The 14234-nt window shown below is 25.6% G+C and overlaps 3 protein-coding genes and 1 long non-coding RNA gene across 4 annotated transcripts; 2 read left to right on the forward strand and 2 right to left on the reverse strand.

Moving 5' to 3' along the window:
* Nucleotides 1-653: 653 nt before the first annotated feature.
* Nucleotides 654-3810, reverse strand: Tom70 (translocase of outer membrane 70). Its single transcript, XM_015331917.2, has 8 exons — nt 3184-3810; nt 2732-2905; nt 2441-2648; nt 2194-2332; nt 1760-2117; nt 1429-1653; nt 1076-1296; nt 654-902 (listed from the first exon to the last, which is right to left on the reverse strand). Exons 1-8 carry the CDS (start codon nt 3439-3441, stop codon nt 731-733), a joined length of 1755 nt encoding a protein of 584 aa, XP_015187403.1. The 5' UTR covers nt 3442-3810; the 3' UTR covers nt 654-730.
* Nucleotides 3811-4242: 432 nt separating this feature from the next.
* TBC1D23 (TBC1 domain family member 23) lies at nt 4243-9374 on the forward strand. Its single transcript, XM_015331918.2, has 9 exons — nt 4243-4495; nt 5063-5283; nt 5365-5569; nt 5637-5873; nt 5962-6337; nt 6402-6615; nt 6750-7085; nt 7167-7299; nt 7367-9374. The coding sequence occupies exons 1-9, from the start codon at nt 4467-4469 to the stop codon at nt 7659-7661; spliced, it is 2046 nt and encodes a 681-aa protein (XP_015187404.1). The 5' UTR covers nt 4243-4466; the 3' UTR covers nt 7662-9374.
* LOC107072186 (uncharacterized) lies at nt 7863-10597 on the reverse strand. Its single transcript, XR_001476551.2, has 2 exons — nt 8654-10597; nt 7863-8573 (listed from the first exon to the last, which is right to left on the reverse strand). It is a non-coding gene; the product is annotated as an uncharacterized LOC107072186 (long non-coding RNA).
* A 265-nt stretch (nt 10598-10862) lies between these two features.
* Nucleotides 10863-14099, forward strand: senju (UDP-galactose transporter senju). Its single transcript, XM_015331899.2, has 6 exons — nt 10863-11083; nt 11338-11452; nt 11526-11572; nt 11653-11792; nt 11878-12030; nt 12762-14099. Exons 1-6 carry the CDS (start codon nt 10996-10998, stop codon nt 13230-13232), a joined length of 1014 nt encoding a protein of 337 aa, XP_015187385.2. The 5' UTR covers nt 10863-10995; the 3' UTR covers nt 13233-14099.
* Nucleotides 14100-14234: the final 135 nt, after the last annotated feature.

Genomic DNA, 14234 nt, shown 5'->3' on the forward strand with positions numbered 1-14234 from the left:
AAAGAATGAAAAAATATATAGCCTTTCATAAATACTTGATACAAAAAATGATACTGAGGATAATCATATTATCTGTACTAATATTGTTTTAAATGAGACACCCTGTATATATATATCAAGTTTGTTCGATAATGTTTTCAGTACTATTCAATGTTTTCAATGGATGGAATATAATATAATAAATTATTATGAAGTATAAAACGTTCGATAACTTTCACTTCGAAATCGGACATTTAATATTGACTCAATAATATTATCATTCATAGTAAATTTAACTGTTAATTATAAATGCTATACAGTATTACAACAAAAAAATGAGATCATTTTAAAAATAATCTCTAAAAAAAAAAAAAGAAATATAAAGTTAAGAAATTATATGGCAATTTTAAAAATACAATCAAAAATTGAATATGAAAAATATTGAAATGAAATAGCAACGACATAAAAGAAAGTACTAAACAATCAATCATAGTGTACACACATTACAAGAAAGTTTTGCCAATAGTAAATATATACATATATATAATATATATAAACAAATAAGTAAAAGAAAAATTATATATATTATATATAAATATATATAATATGTAAATTTATACTATAGCTTCATACAGGAACGTATTTCTTTTGCATTTGTTCGAGCAAGGAATTAATACATTTTCAAATTTTATTTTATACATTATTATACCTATTATTTCAAAATTTTCATGACATAGAAACTTAAAAGATTTTATGACATATTTAGAAAATGTTGAAAATCTGGATCTATTCCTAATTTGTCTCTTATGGCAATCTGCGCTTTTGCTCCATCCCTTAAACTGAAAATATGTGTGAGTTCCATTGATGTGCGACCTAGTTCTATAGCTTTATCAAACAGTTTTATTGCTTCTTCTAAATTTCCTCTATAAAATATGATATAAGTATTAGTCAATTTTATCAATTAAAGTCAAATTCATCAATTGAATCGCTTATTGTGAAAAAAACAAAAAAGAATTTACTTATACACCACTTTCATAATAAATGATTCAATTATGTAAATATATTAATTATGTATAATATTAAAAATTTAATGTACCTTTGTACTTCTATCGTTGCTAAAGTTTCATATCCAAATTTACACTTGTCATCAATTTTCAATGCTTCTTTTATGTATTCGACAGCTTTATTAATATCATTACTCCATTGTAATTGCATTAATCCTCTATGCACAAATGTAGTGGCATTATATGGATCTTTTTCAATTGCTTTAGCAAAATATTTATCTGCTGAAGCATAATCCAATGTTTCTGATAACACCTGTATTATATAATGATATGTATAGATATATTCGAATATTTAAAATGTTACATTATAATAATAATAATAATGTATAATAGTATGCAATAGGGTCTACTATAATATAAAATAAACATAGAATATTTAATATACCTCTGCATACAATGTATAACATTCAGGACAATCAGGGAATTTGTCAATTATTTTTTTAAAATTTTCTAAACAAACTTCTACCATTTGTACATCCCTCTTGTTTATGGCATAACGATAATCCGTATAACATTTTTGTACATTTGCCAATGCAAAATCAGGATTTAAATCAACAGCTTTTTGAAAATCTTCTTTTGCTTCATCCATTTTGTCCATAAGCAAATTTATCTACAATTCATATAATACTAAAATTAATTATTCACATTAAAATATATATATATATATATATATATCATTTATATAATTTAAAATATTACATATGTAATTATATTACCTGTCCTCTATGATGATAGATATCACTACAATCTGGACTATAATTAACAGCTGATTCAAAATCATCAAAACTTTTTTTTGGATCATCAAGTTGCATATGTAAGCTTGCTCTTTGGATGAAAGCATTAATTCTTATTTCTGTATTTGTAGAATTACCAGGTTCATCTATAATTGTGTTAAAGTCTTCTAATGCTGCTTCATGTTTTCCTAAGAGTAAATAAAATGTTGCTCTTAGAAGTATTATTTCCAATCTCAATGGTAAATCTTGTAATCGTATGTTTTCAATTTCATCTGTACAAAGTGATATTATGTTATCATAATCTTGATCTTCTAATGCTTTTGTAATTTTCATACAGCCTCTGAAGTATTAGAGAAAAATACATTAAGAATATAATTATTTAAAGATATCAATTAAAATCATTGATGAATACTTACGGGCGTTCCGTAGAACATGAAAGAATATTAATAACTTCTGTTACACCACTATGAAACGAAGTGAGGTATTTTTTGATAAAATGCTTGCTTGGCATTATTAACTTTTTATTTGCCCAATGTTCTTGAGCACGTTGTTTACCTATAAAAATAAACATTTTGTTTTCAATCGAAAGGGAAACACATATGAAAAGTTCAGCTTTGATTCGAAAGTTTTCAAAATGATATTCCAATGAAAAACAATATTTACCAAGTTTTTTTAGAACTCTATCAGCTATTGTTAGGGCAGATTGATTGGTAAATCGTTGCAAGAAACACGCAGTGGTAACATCTTCTAAGGCATGTTCTAAATCATTGGTATATTCCAAAGCTTTCGCTCTACGTAAAAATGCTTTGACGTATTTTGGATTTAATTCTAATGCTTTCGTACAATCTGCTGTTACTGCGCTATATTTTTTCTATAACATAATATTTAATTCGTGTATATATACATATTGATTATAATAGTGATTATCTATACGATTAGGAAGACAATTGGTACCAAATGTTCGTAAGCTGCAGCTCTGTTTTGATAATATATAGCTAATTCTATTTTATTATCTTGTGGACAAGCATGGATGGCATTATTATATAAGGTTATGGCTTCGTCAAATTTTCCCATTTTAAAGTGAACATTGCCTTCGTCCTTAAATTTTTTTGCCTTTTCTAAGGGTGTCTAAAATAAATGAACTTTTAGTATAAATCAATGAACATTTTATTCGTTTATAATTCATTAATATTATCATTAAAGTAATGATTTTTAATTCACAGTATAAATGAATAAATAGTATATTAAAAATTGATTGACATTAATTAAATTAATGAATATTAATCTGTCATACACTATGAAACATTGAATTATGTGACATGTTTCTTTAAATTACAAATAAATATATCTTACGTTTTATTAAGATAATATACACGATCAATGAAATTTGTAATTATATTTCTAACCTCAATTTCTGGTGTGTTCTCAGTCTTCGAGTTGCAATCTCCATCGATTGAAATTTGCTTATCGTTCTTATTAGTAGTACCATTTTCACGGGAGCCATATTTAGATTTACCACGTTCTGGTTCCGAGCATGGTTTTTTATTATTTTTATAATACATGTAACCAAGTCCCAAAGCTACCGGAGCTCCTACCGCTAAAGCGAGTTGCCATTTTGGTAAGGCACTGCTGGTTACACTACCCACACTGTTTGCTGCTGGCATACTTTATTATCAAGAATAATTTAATTATTTTCCAAAATAATTCTTCTTCTTTTTATCTTTTTCTATTTCTTTTTTATTAATTTTTCTTCCTTTCTCTATCTGTCGTTCTGTTTCTCTTTCACCGTTGCTCACACCGATACGCTGCTGGAGAGCGTTTGAATAAACAGAGTTTTACGATCATGCGTAATAATTGTATTCGTATAAAAGATGAAAGAAAATAATCTTCTATTTTCTAGTTCATTCCAGTTTTAATTTTAATCTATTTTAATACAGAAGAACTTACATTGCCTTTACAAAATACGTTTCACCCTACAATTAATCACACTAATCTGTACCGTGAACTACTTCACTTCCTTGGGTATACGATTACCAACGTTATAACTTATAATACCGTTTAGTTCTTTATCTCGCTGCATCGAGAAATTATCTTTTGTCATAGATACCCTTGTGTATTACTCATTTTTTCTTATTTGTTCCAAAGTTATATAAGATAATTTTTATTGTTTCATTTATATTGTTTTAAATTTACAATTCTTTTATCTATTATTTATTTTTATTATTCTAAAATGATATGTAATAATAATTTTGTAATGAAACGTTGTGATGGATAGTTCTAGTGATAATTAGTTTTTTCTTAAATAACATATTATTATTATTATGTTTAATATTATTATTGTAAAATTATAATAAAATAATTAAACAAAACGTTATATTAATATTCTTTGTTTTCAGGATATAAATTTTAACGCTGTTTGTCCATGCGTTTAAAAATTTCGCGCTCTTTTTATGCGCACGCGCAGAAAAGATGATCTGTCAACAGGAACGATGCTTTATCAACTTTCATGTTAGAAGCTTGTTAAATTTTGAAGAGGTTATGAAGTTAGAGAATCGTCACAAAAGTTATCAAATTTTTTGAACGATGCATATTAGTCGAAGTAATATAGTATATGCAAGCAAATATAATTAAAAGGTGTCGTTTTTTAAAGCTAATATTGTATCTCGTTTAAATAGTGACACTAGTCAAAATGGCAATACTAGAGGAAGGCAAGACGTGGTACGTCATTATAAGAAAATATTATTTTTTAATATCAGTAGTTTTTATAACAATTATTTATGTTTAACACATAATTTAACGTCACATTTTTTATTTACTATATTTAAATAATTTTGTTAAAATTTGTTTTAAATTTCTATATGTATATAGTTATCAACTTATCGTAAATATGTTTAGATATTTCGTAATATTTATTATTCCATTTAAATCAATATTTTTAATATATAAATTTAAATATTGTTTAAAACTAATAAACAAAATTCCAATTCTATATTATTATTGATAAATTGCTTTAAAAATTAAACAAAGTAGAGCTTATTTTCATTATATTGTTTTCACTTTCAATAATTATGTGTGAATATTATCAGTTAATTTAAAGCTTCTTTATCTCTTATTTATTTTTCTGTTATACACACACACCTATATATACTTTTGCTAACACACATTTATGATAACATGAATAAATATTACTAATAATGAGTTTGAAATATTATAACCAAGAATTATCTGAGATAATAAAAATATCTGTTTGAATAATGAATTAATTACAATTAATGAATAATTTAGGATACTGGAATTAGAAGCAGCATTGCTTGATACTGAAGCACCATCTGCGTCTGATATTTATGCAATATGCAGAGGTCAAGCAGTACCTGAAGATCTTAGACCAGATGTTTGGCAAGCATGTTTAGATGTTGCTGATCGAGGTAATCAATTAAGTCAATTTAATGAAGTATTTGATTTACCGGAACAAAATACCATACGAGAAGATTGCGTAGAATTTGTTGGTAAGTTTGTTTCATATTTGTATTATTTCAACATGAAATAATTCACAATTCAATGAGTTTTGTTTTTCATTATCAATATAGCAAAACTTGGAAATGAGGATGAAGATAAAGTGTTCGTTGTTTCCGATTTGGAATCAATTATAACATATTATTGTAAAACTAAAGGAGTACAATATGAAAAAGGAAATGGTTGGTTAGAATTACTTGGTCCGTTAGTAGCACTAAAATTACCACGCGCATCAACATACAATTTATTTGAGGCAATAAAAGAGTTATATATTCCAAGGTAACAATTTTTATTATCATATGAATTTGATTATTTCAATACGTATAACGTTCATTGTATTTTACAGAGGTGAAATATACAGTGCTGTATTAAGACTATTATTGTTATATCATGAACCAGAATTGTGTTCCTTTTTGGATACAAAAAGGGTATCACCTGATCAATATGCAAAAGGATGGGTGAATACTTTATTTGCTGGTGTATGTTCATTACCAGCTGTATGTACAATGTGGGATTTGTATTTCATGCAAGCTGATCCTTTTTTTATGTTATTTCTTTCTCTTATAATGGTAATAAATGCAAGGTTAGAAAACACAATTAATTTTTTACTTAATTGTATAAAATTATTATTTCAATTAAATCATTTCGTTCATTTCAATATTTTTCTACAGAGAGCAAATATTAAGCATGAAAGATGAAGATAAAGAAAGTATAATAAATGCCATATCAATGATGCCATGTGCTTTGGAAGCTGAAGATGTAACAGATTTTTGTTCATTAGCACAATATTATGCAATGAAAACGCCATCGTCTTTTAAACACGACCTATACCCTGTTATGTTTGGTGATAATTATGAAAATAAATTGATATCGCATGCTTTATGTTTACCGGTATCTGCACAAGAATTAGTAGAAAATACTATTGAAACTCCGCCCATGTCTAACAATTCTGTTGAATCGGTTAGATTTTTTTTAGTTGATTGTAGACCTGCAGAACAATATAATGCAGGACATTTGCCAACTGCATTTCATTTGGACTGTAATTTGGTATGTTTTTTATTATAAATACTATATGATAAAATTTATATTAACATATATATTATTGTTTTAGATGTTACAAGAACCAGCTGCATTTGCTACTGCGGTACAAGGATTATTACAAGCACAACGTCATGCAATAGCTGTTGGTTGTTACGCAGGAGGAGAACATCTTGTCTTTTTAGGTAGTGGCAGACAAGAGGAAGATCGATATACTCATATGGTAGTGGCTTCTTTTTTGCAAAAACACACTCAATATGTGAGCATGGTTACTTCAGGGTATCAAGGTATAATCAAATATATTCTATACATATCTTCTAAACATGAGAAACTTAGCATTAATATAGCATTAAATATAGACACTGGATATAGCATCAAAATAATAATAATAATAATAATAGATTGTATTAAAATTTTGTAGCAATACATGAGTATTTTGGAGACGAAGTGGTTTCTAGTTTGGTCGATCATAATTCGCAACATTGTTTGGTATGTAATGCGAACATGTCGGAGACTAATTCTAACGAAGCAACTCCAAATAAAACTAAGAACAATAATATCGATCTGTTTGGAAAAATTGGTATGGTAATGAGATTGAAGAGTCAAAAAGTAAAAGGAAAACTTTTTGATTATATAGTTAATCCTTCTGCAAGTGTTAATAGTAATATGGATATGAGGGGTAATAAAGATGTAGAATATATTAGACGATCAAGAAAAACACCACCAGTTTTTAGTATTGATGATGATCAAGAATTAGGTGAGTTAATAATCAATACTTTAATTATTTATATAGATATATATATATACTTATTGAAAACACATGCAAGTTTTTTTTTAGATATGACAATGACCAATAATGAAAGTGAAGAACCTATCGAGGTTGTGTCTATCCAACAATGGATGAAAGATCCTAAATTATTACATTCCTTCAAGTGTAAAGAAGTTAAAGTTAATGGAGACCTTTGTAATAGGTAAATCAAATTTTAATTTCAATTGACTGAGATAGATATGTATTTATTCGAAATTTTCGTTTTACAGCTTATTGTTAATTACTGATAGTCATCTCATTGTACTCCGTGAGATACAAGAACGTAAAGGTGCAGCACACGTAATTGTTAAACGTCCTTTAACTAGTATTGTTAAAATAACGTCCAGAAAACGACATTCAGACCTAATTACTTTCAAATATGGTACTACACAATTTAATCATACAGTGATCACAGATATGGATAAATTTCTTATACCTAATGCTAGCGAAGCAACTACATTAATCACAGAACAAATTCTAAAACAATTGGAACCATCTAACGAAAGTAATGTAAGTTCTAAATGAGTATAATAATTGAATTATAGTATATAATGATTTTAATTGCAGAATAAATTCATTTGTGAATAATATATTTATTATAAAGTTTTTAATTTATCTTATATATACATAAATATAAAATATTATAAATGTTTATCTCTGCTTAATACAGTATATACATATTTATTTTAATAGTTAACATAATTAAATTCATAAGGTACTACAAAATCGGTAGACCATGATAACATTTATTATAATTAATAATAATGAAGAATTTACATAATTTCTCTTTGGATCAATTCATATATTTCATATATATATATATATATCTACAAAATCATAGATTTTTATTGTATTATAGGATAACTTATAAAACCTTGCGTTGTGAGCTAATGGCCCGAGTCTAGTCAAAAATTTGTCATGTTGTACATTATGCGAAGAACTTAAATTGTTTCTTTTTTAATAAATCATTATATGTGAAATATAAGGAAAAGAAATATTGACTATATATAACATTTAATAGTAGCTTTCATATAAACACATTTTGCCTTCAATAATGTTGATACACACACATATACCATTTTATATTTATATTTAACATATATGCCATATAGGAAAAACATATTTCATTTCATTTCATTTTATTTTTCACACAAATTTTATAAACTGGCTGTGATAGAAACTATGATTCTATTTAATAGATTTTAACAAGTTCTTAATGCATAATGTACATGCAAGACTGAGGGCTTCAATATACGTAGATTGGAACTTAAATAGTGGCAACTATTTATTCACAACCGATACAAAAGAGTTTCATGTTTGCACCTGTTACTGTCCTTCAAAGTAGTCACCAACGTTGTGTAGAACCCGTTAGTAGAACCTGTTCTATTGATGGTGCAAATGAAGTGGTCTACTGCCTGTCGAATCTCTGAAACAGTTCTGAAGCGAATGCCACGATGGGTTTCGCATGAATTGACGAAATACAGTAATGGATGCGTTACAAAGCTGCTCAGACGTACTTAGAGCACTATGAGCGTGAAGGAGAGGCTTTCTTACGCCGTATCGTATCACTGGATGAGACATGGCAGTAGACTGTTCCATTCGCACCATCAACAGAACAGGCTCTGCTGACGGTATGCTACGCCTTCCACATGGCTGGCAACGGGTTCTACACAACACTGGTGACTACTTTGAATGACAGTAACAGGTGCAAACATGTAACTCTTTTGTATCGTTTGTGAATAAATAGTTGGCACTGTTTAAGTTTCAACCTACGTATTACAAAAACTCAAAATAAAAAAACAATATATATATATATAATCGAATAGCAAATTATAATTCATTCTTCAACATTTCTAAACGTAATATAATTATCATGGTATCAATATAAATCTATGAAATATCGTTGAAATTTTCTATTACAAGTTTACATTATTTAAAGTACTTAAAATATTAACTTAAATGAATGATGTGAGTGTTATATTACTCAAAGGCAAATTAATCATTCATTTTAAAAGATATTTTCATTTTATATAATTATGATGTAACGCAATTATATATGTATTGTATTTTGTCTTACATTAGTGATTTGTGAAAAAATAAGTTTTTTATATAGAAAAAAAATAAATTCATACAAAATGTGTTAATTAATTTTAAAATTTAAACATAACAAATGTTATCATTCTTTTTTGTGAAATTATATTTGTCTTTTTGAATATCATAAAAAAATGTCCATTTAAATTTTGTTGACATAAGCTATTAGTATAATACATATATATACCAATATTACAATATTATATGAATCATATGAAATCTAGTTGAATCTATTGAAAAAAAAATTCAAACAAAATAGTACTGACTTTGTATTGCCTTTATTCTTATCATATAAAACTCCATTTTTACGATAAATATGAAATGTTTAATAAAATAATTGCTATTAGGAAAATTAATCATTATTTCTTCAATATATATATATAAATAAATATACATAAACTTATTTCAAAGTAAAGAAAAAATTGATCCTTAAAGTCTAATTAAGAAGTATCTTGATAAAAATATTTCTAATTCATAATTTTCTATGCTCTCACAAATAAAAAACAAAAAATAATAATACATTTATTACTTTTATAATCGAATTAATAAATACTGTAAATTACAGTCTCTTACGCATTAATAGATTTATTTGTTTATTTATTATACACTGATTTATATCACAGACTTAAGTAGAGAAAGACTGTTTTAAACAAATTGGCTTGTAATATTGATTTACATCAGTTTTTAGCTACATAATTTTGAATACTAATTAATGAAATTAATCCTTTCGCTATGGGCGTATTTTCTGCGGTGCTACTTCTACTGTAACGGGCTGTTAATACGTGCAGCATCGAAATTGCAGTTTATTTTTAAATAATTTTGTTGTTGATATTAACGATTTTTAATTAAAAAAACAAAACACTAAAATTACATGCCCAGTGTGGGATATTTGACTTAGTGCTATAACTGCATATGTTCGTCGTATGTAAAATAGGGCCACTATAATGGCCCATAGTATCTCAGTGGCATCTTATGGAGGACCACTATAGTGGTCCATAGTAGCGAAAGGATTAAATTTATATTATACTGTTATTATATTATATAAATATTACATTTGTACAATATAAGTAGGAAAACAAAAGAAAAGAAAACAAAAGAAAACAAATTTCATGTTTGAGCTTCCAAAGAAGAACATCTTAAATAAAATATTTAACAAAAAGTAAATTACATAAATTAACAATGATATATAAATATACATTAAACTTATTCATAGAGAAATAACATTTAAAATAATTAGACGAAGCATTATTATGGAAATGTAAATAAGAATATATGTATTATAGAAGACAATGTATAATAAATAATTATAAGTCACAGCAAAACAATTTAACAGAAGAAGAATCTTATTTTTAAAAAGTAAATCTATTCACCTGTTCATTTTTTTTTTGTTTTGTTTAGAGAAAAAAAAGAAAAAACCTTTTTTTGAGGTATCATCATATTTATCAGAGGATATGTGTTATCATCTCCAATTAAAAAAAAAAAAAAAAAAAAAAAAAAAAAAAAAAAAAAAACATGATTTAACATAATGTACAAATTTAAAAATGACAAAATTGACTGATAAGTAATAGTAAAATGATTACCTTTCTTGTTTTAATACTGATATGAAAGAAATGATAATATAGAACTATTGTAGATAACGAATGGACGTTATTAAGCGGCTTTCTCACGTCCGTTTGTTTTGTATTAATACTTTTAAAAACATGTAATTTTATAATATTTTATATTTTTAAAATAATGTTATATTAAATATAAATAAATAATTATTAATATGGGATCTATAAATTGGGGAGAATTGTTTCCAGGAAGATGGAGTCCTTTTATTTTTCTATCTTATATGGCACTTTTTATTAATCAAGGTAAATTTGAGGTTAAGTTATTATTTTCAATTCATTCACATTTGTCATTTATTTATTGTAATATGATAAATGTTATGAAAAATAGTAATATTTATGGAAATACTTCTTGTTTTTTAAATATAATTATATTATTTTGTAAGAATTATGTAAATTTATAAAGTGATTATTTACATGCATTTACTTGTTGACTAATTAAAGTCAAATTATTGTTTATATTGTTTATATGTGTATATATATATATATATATATTACAGGAATAATTGTAACATGGTCTCAAAAAAATGGTCAATACGAATATAATATTGTAACAGTGGTATTGTTAACAGAAGTTTTGAAATTAATTGTATCAGCTGTTTTATATTGGAAAGAGTAAGTACATTGAAAAACAAATCTTTTTAATTTTATTAAATAAATATTTAAAAACATTTGTTTATGTTTACAGTAATAAAATATTATCTCTTTTTCAAGAAATAGCAACGCATAAAAAGGGTATGTAATTAGTCATGTAAAAGATTACATTTAATAACATAACATTGAAATTTTAAACAATTGTTATTTTATATTTTTAGTGCTTCTATTATACTTAATACCATCATTTTTATATTGCCTGTATAATAATCTGGCATTTATCAATTTGGCTGCATTTGATCCAACAACTTACTATGTTCTATTGCAATTTCGTGTTGTTATGACAGGAATTATATTTCAGGTTAACCATTTATACATTTATTTTTATTTATCAATAATATTTTCTAATATATATTATATTCTTTTTTGTTTTGTTTTTTTTTCAGGTTATATTCAAAAAACAATTATCTGTAAAACAATGGCTGTCATTAGTATTGTTGACCCTTGGTTGTATGATAAAACATTTAAATATTAGCGTTGATGGGAATGTTAGTGCAAAATTTGTACTAAATAAAAATATATATCTCATCTTTATTCAGGTTAGTCATATATTTAAAATATAATACTTATATTAGGTCAAGTCATAAATAAGTTCCGTTTTTTTATGGTGTTTCTGCGACTGATAAGTGCAAGACACCTTTCATGGAGTTTTTTCTTGCACTCTTTGCAATTGTTCAACGTATCTATTGGATTTTGCTTCCAATATTACCTATAAAAGGTTCATCAAAGTCGGAAATACGTCCTGCACTTGGTTCATCTTTTAAGATCGTATCTCCAGAACAGAATTTTACAAAGCAATTTCTGACTGCCCTATCAGTTATCAGTCCTGCACTGTATACGCTGTATATTTTTTCAGTTGCCATTTTAGTGCTATTGCCTTGTTTCAATTCCTAAAGCATTACATGTCGTATATGCACTTTTTGCTATCCATTTCAGTGGTTAAGAAAAATGGTTAAATGTAACATTGACTACATCAAAAAGTTGACAGAAGACTAAAACTGAATCCTCATCTATACAGTGATGTCAAAAATCCGTTTGTTTCGGTGACTTATAGTAGGTAAATACGAAAAATAGATTCTACGGAAGTTACTTATGACTTGACCTAATATATATATATATATCTATGCTATTGTATTTAGGTAGCAAGTGCTAGTGAATCACCCTGTATATATATATATATATATATATATATATATATATATATATATATATTTGTTTGATAAAACGTATGTTGGTTATTACATAAATAATTAAACATTTTATCTTGCAGACTTTTTGTTCATGCTTAGCTGGCGTTTATAATGAATATTTACTCAAGAAAGGAGCTAATATTAATATTTTTGTACAAAATGTCTTCATGTACATTGATAGTATTTTATGTAACGTTATAGTATTTTTAGTATTAATAACATTTCAAACTAATGTTACCGGTATATTTAATAATGTCGGATCTAGTATCTTGATGCAACCCAAAGTAATAATAATAATGTTTAACAATACAGCCATTGGTATAATAACAAGTTTCTTTTTGAAAAATTTAAATTCAATATTAAAGACATTTGCTAGTGCATTAGAATTAGTATTTACAGCAGTTTTATGTTGGCTTATATTCGATATACCTATTTTTATAAATACAGTAATATCCATTGCCATGGTTAGTTATTCTGTAATTTTGTATTCTCAAAATCCGGTTAATAATGAAAAACCAAAGGAAATAGAATCTAAACAATTATTGGTTTAAAACAAATGTCGTACACAAATTAGATTATTATTTAAATATAAATATAAAAATAATAATAATAATAATAATAATAATAATAATAATAATAATAATGAATGAATGAATTCTTACAGCAATATAGTCAAAAAGAGTAAAGCTATTAGAATATTATAATATACATATATATATATATAGAAAGTATTAATTTCAAATCAGTATAAAACTTAAAATAATAAGTTTATTTTATTTGAACAAAGTATTTTTATTCTATCGAACAAATATTTAGTTTATTTTAATTTAACGATCAATAATCAAAGATTTAACTAAGAATATGTGAATGTGATATTTATATATTTTATAGAATTTATAATAATAGTTATTTATATTACTTATTAGAAAGTATATATATATAGGACATTATACGTACAAACGTGTGAAAACATATGTCGTACAAATACACCAATATATATATATGTATGTATTTAATGAATTAATTAATTCCCAAAGTTGTTGATTTATATAATATATGTCAGAAATTTGTCTTCAATTTTTTCACTTTGGTGATCCTATTTACTCTAGTCGCAAAATATTCAAACGTTTGTTGATAATAAATTGTAAAGAAATTTTATTTTAAAACAGTTTTGTCTAATATACACGAATATAATTTTACAATTGCATTAAAATTACGAATTTAGTTAGAGAGTCGCGACCACCCTCTTTTATGGGGTTGCTATCTACATTTTGAAAAGTCCTGATACATTCTATATAATTATAGATTACATATGTAGAATAGAAACATATTGTTACCAAACTGGAATATTCAAAATGCGAACATGTCACAAAGATTATTATAATTTTATTAAAAATAAAAATATTCATTTAAAAAAATGTCTTTAAGTCAACGAATTATCTTATACCATAATCTGTTAGAATCTTATCGAACTAACCGAGATAATCATGACTCTTTGTTAATAAACAAATAAGAATAAACTATCCTATCTGTCAAGTTGAATGAAACTACAC

The sequence above is a fragment of the Polistes dominula genome, unplaced genomic scaffold, assembly GCF_049000335.1.
Source record: "Polistes dominula isolate Pdom_NZ unplaced genomic scaffold, Pdom_raw_medaka contig_83, whole genome shotgun sequence".
Lineage (NCBI taxonomy): Eukaryota > Metazoa > Arthropoda > Insecta > Hymenoptera > Vespidae > Polistes > Polistes dominula.

Excerpts from the sequence above, each read along its gene's own strand:
- TBC1D23 (XM_015331918.2), top strand. The coding sequence starts at position 4,467 with ATGGCAATACTAGAGGAAGGCAAGACGTG. Across the intron at positions 4,496-5,062 it reads CTAGAGGAAGGCAAGACGTG|GATACTGGAATTAGAAGCAG; the intron begins GTACGTCATTAT and ends TGAATAATTTAG. Across the intron at positions 5,284-5,364 it reads AGATTGCGTAGAATTTGTTG|CAAAACTTGGAAATGAGGAT; the intron begins GTAAGTTTGTTT and ends TTATCAATATAG.
- senju (XM_015331899.2), top strand. The coding sequence starts at position 10,996 with ATGGGATCTATAAATTGGGGAGAATTGTTTCCAGGAAGATGGAGTCCT. Across the intron at positions 11,084-11,337 it reads GGCACTTTTTATTAATCAAG|GAATAATTGTAACATGGTCT; the intron begins GTAAATTTGAGG and ends TATATATTACAG. Across the intron at positions 11,573-11,652 it reads AATAGCAACGCATAAAAAGG|TGCTTCTATTATACTTAATA; the intron begins GTATGTAATTAG and ends TTATATTTTTAG.
- Tom70 (XM_015331917.2), bottom strand. The coding sequence starts at position 3,441 with ATGCCAGCAGCAAACAGTGTGGGTAGTGTAACCAGCAGTGCCTTACCA. Across the intron at positions 2,333-2,440 it reads TAGAGTTCTAAAAAAACTTG|GTAAACAACGTGCTCAAGAA; the intron begins GTAAATATTGTT and ends TTATTTTTATAG. Across the intron at positions 1,654-1,759 it reads TCTATCATCATAGAGGACAG|ATAAATTTGCTTATGGACAA; the intron begins GTAATATAATTA and ends TATGAATTGTAG.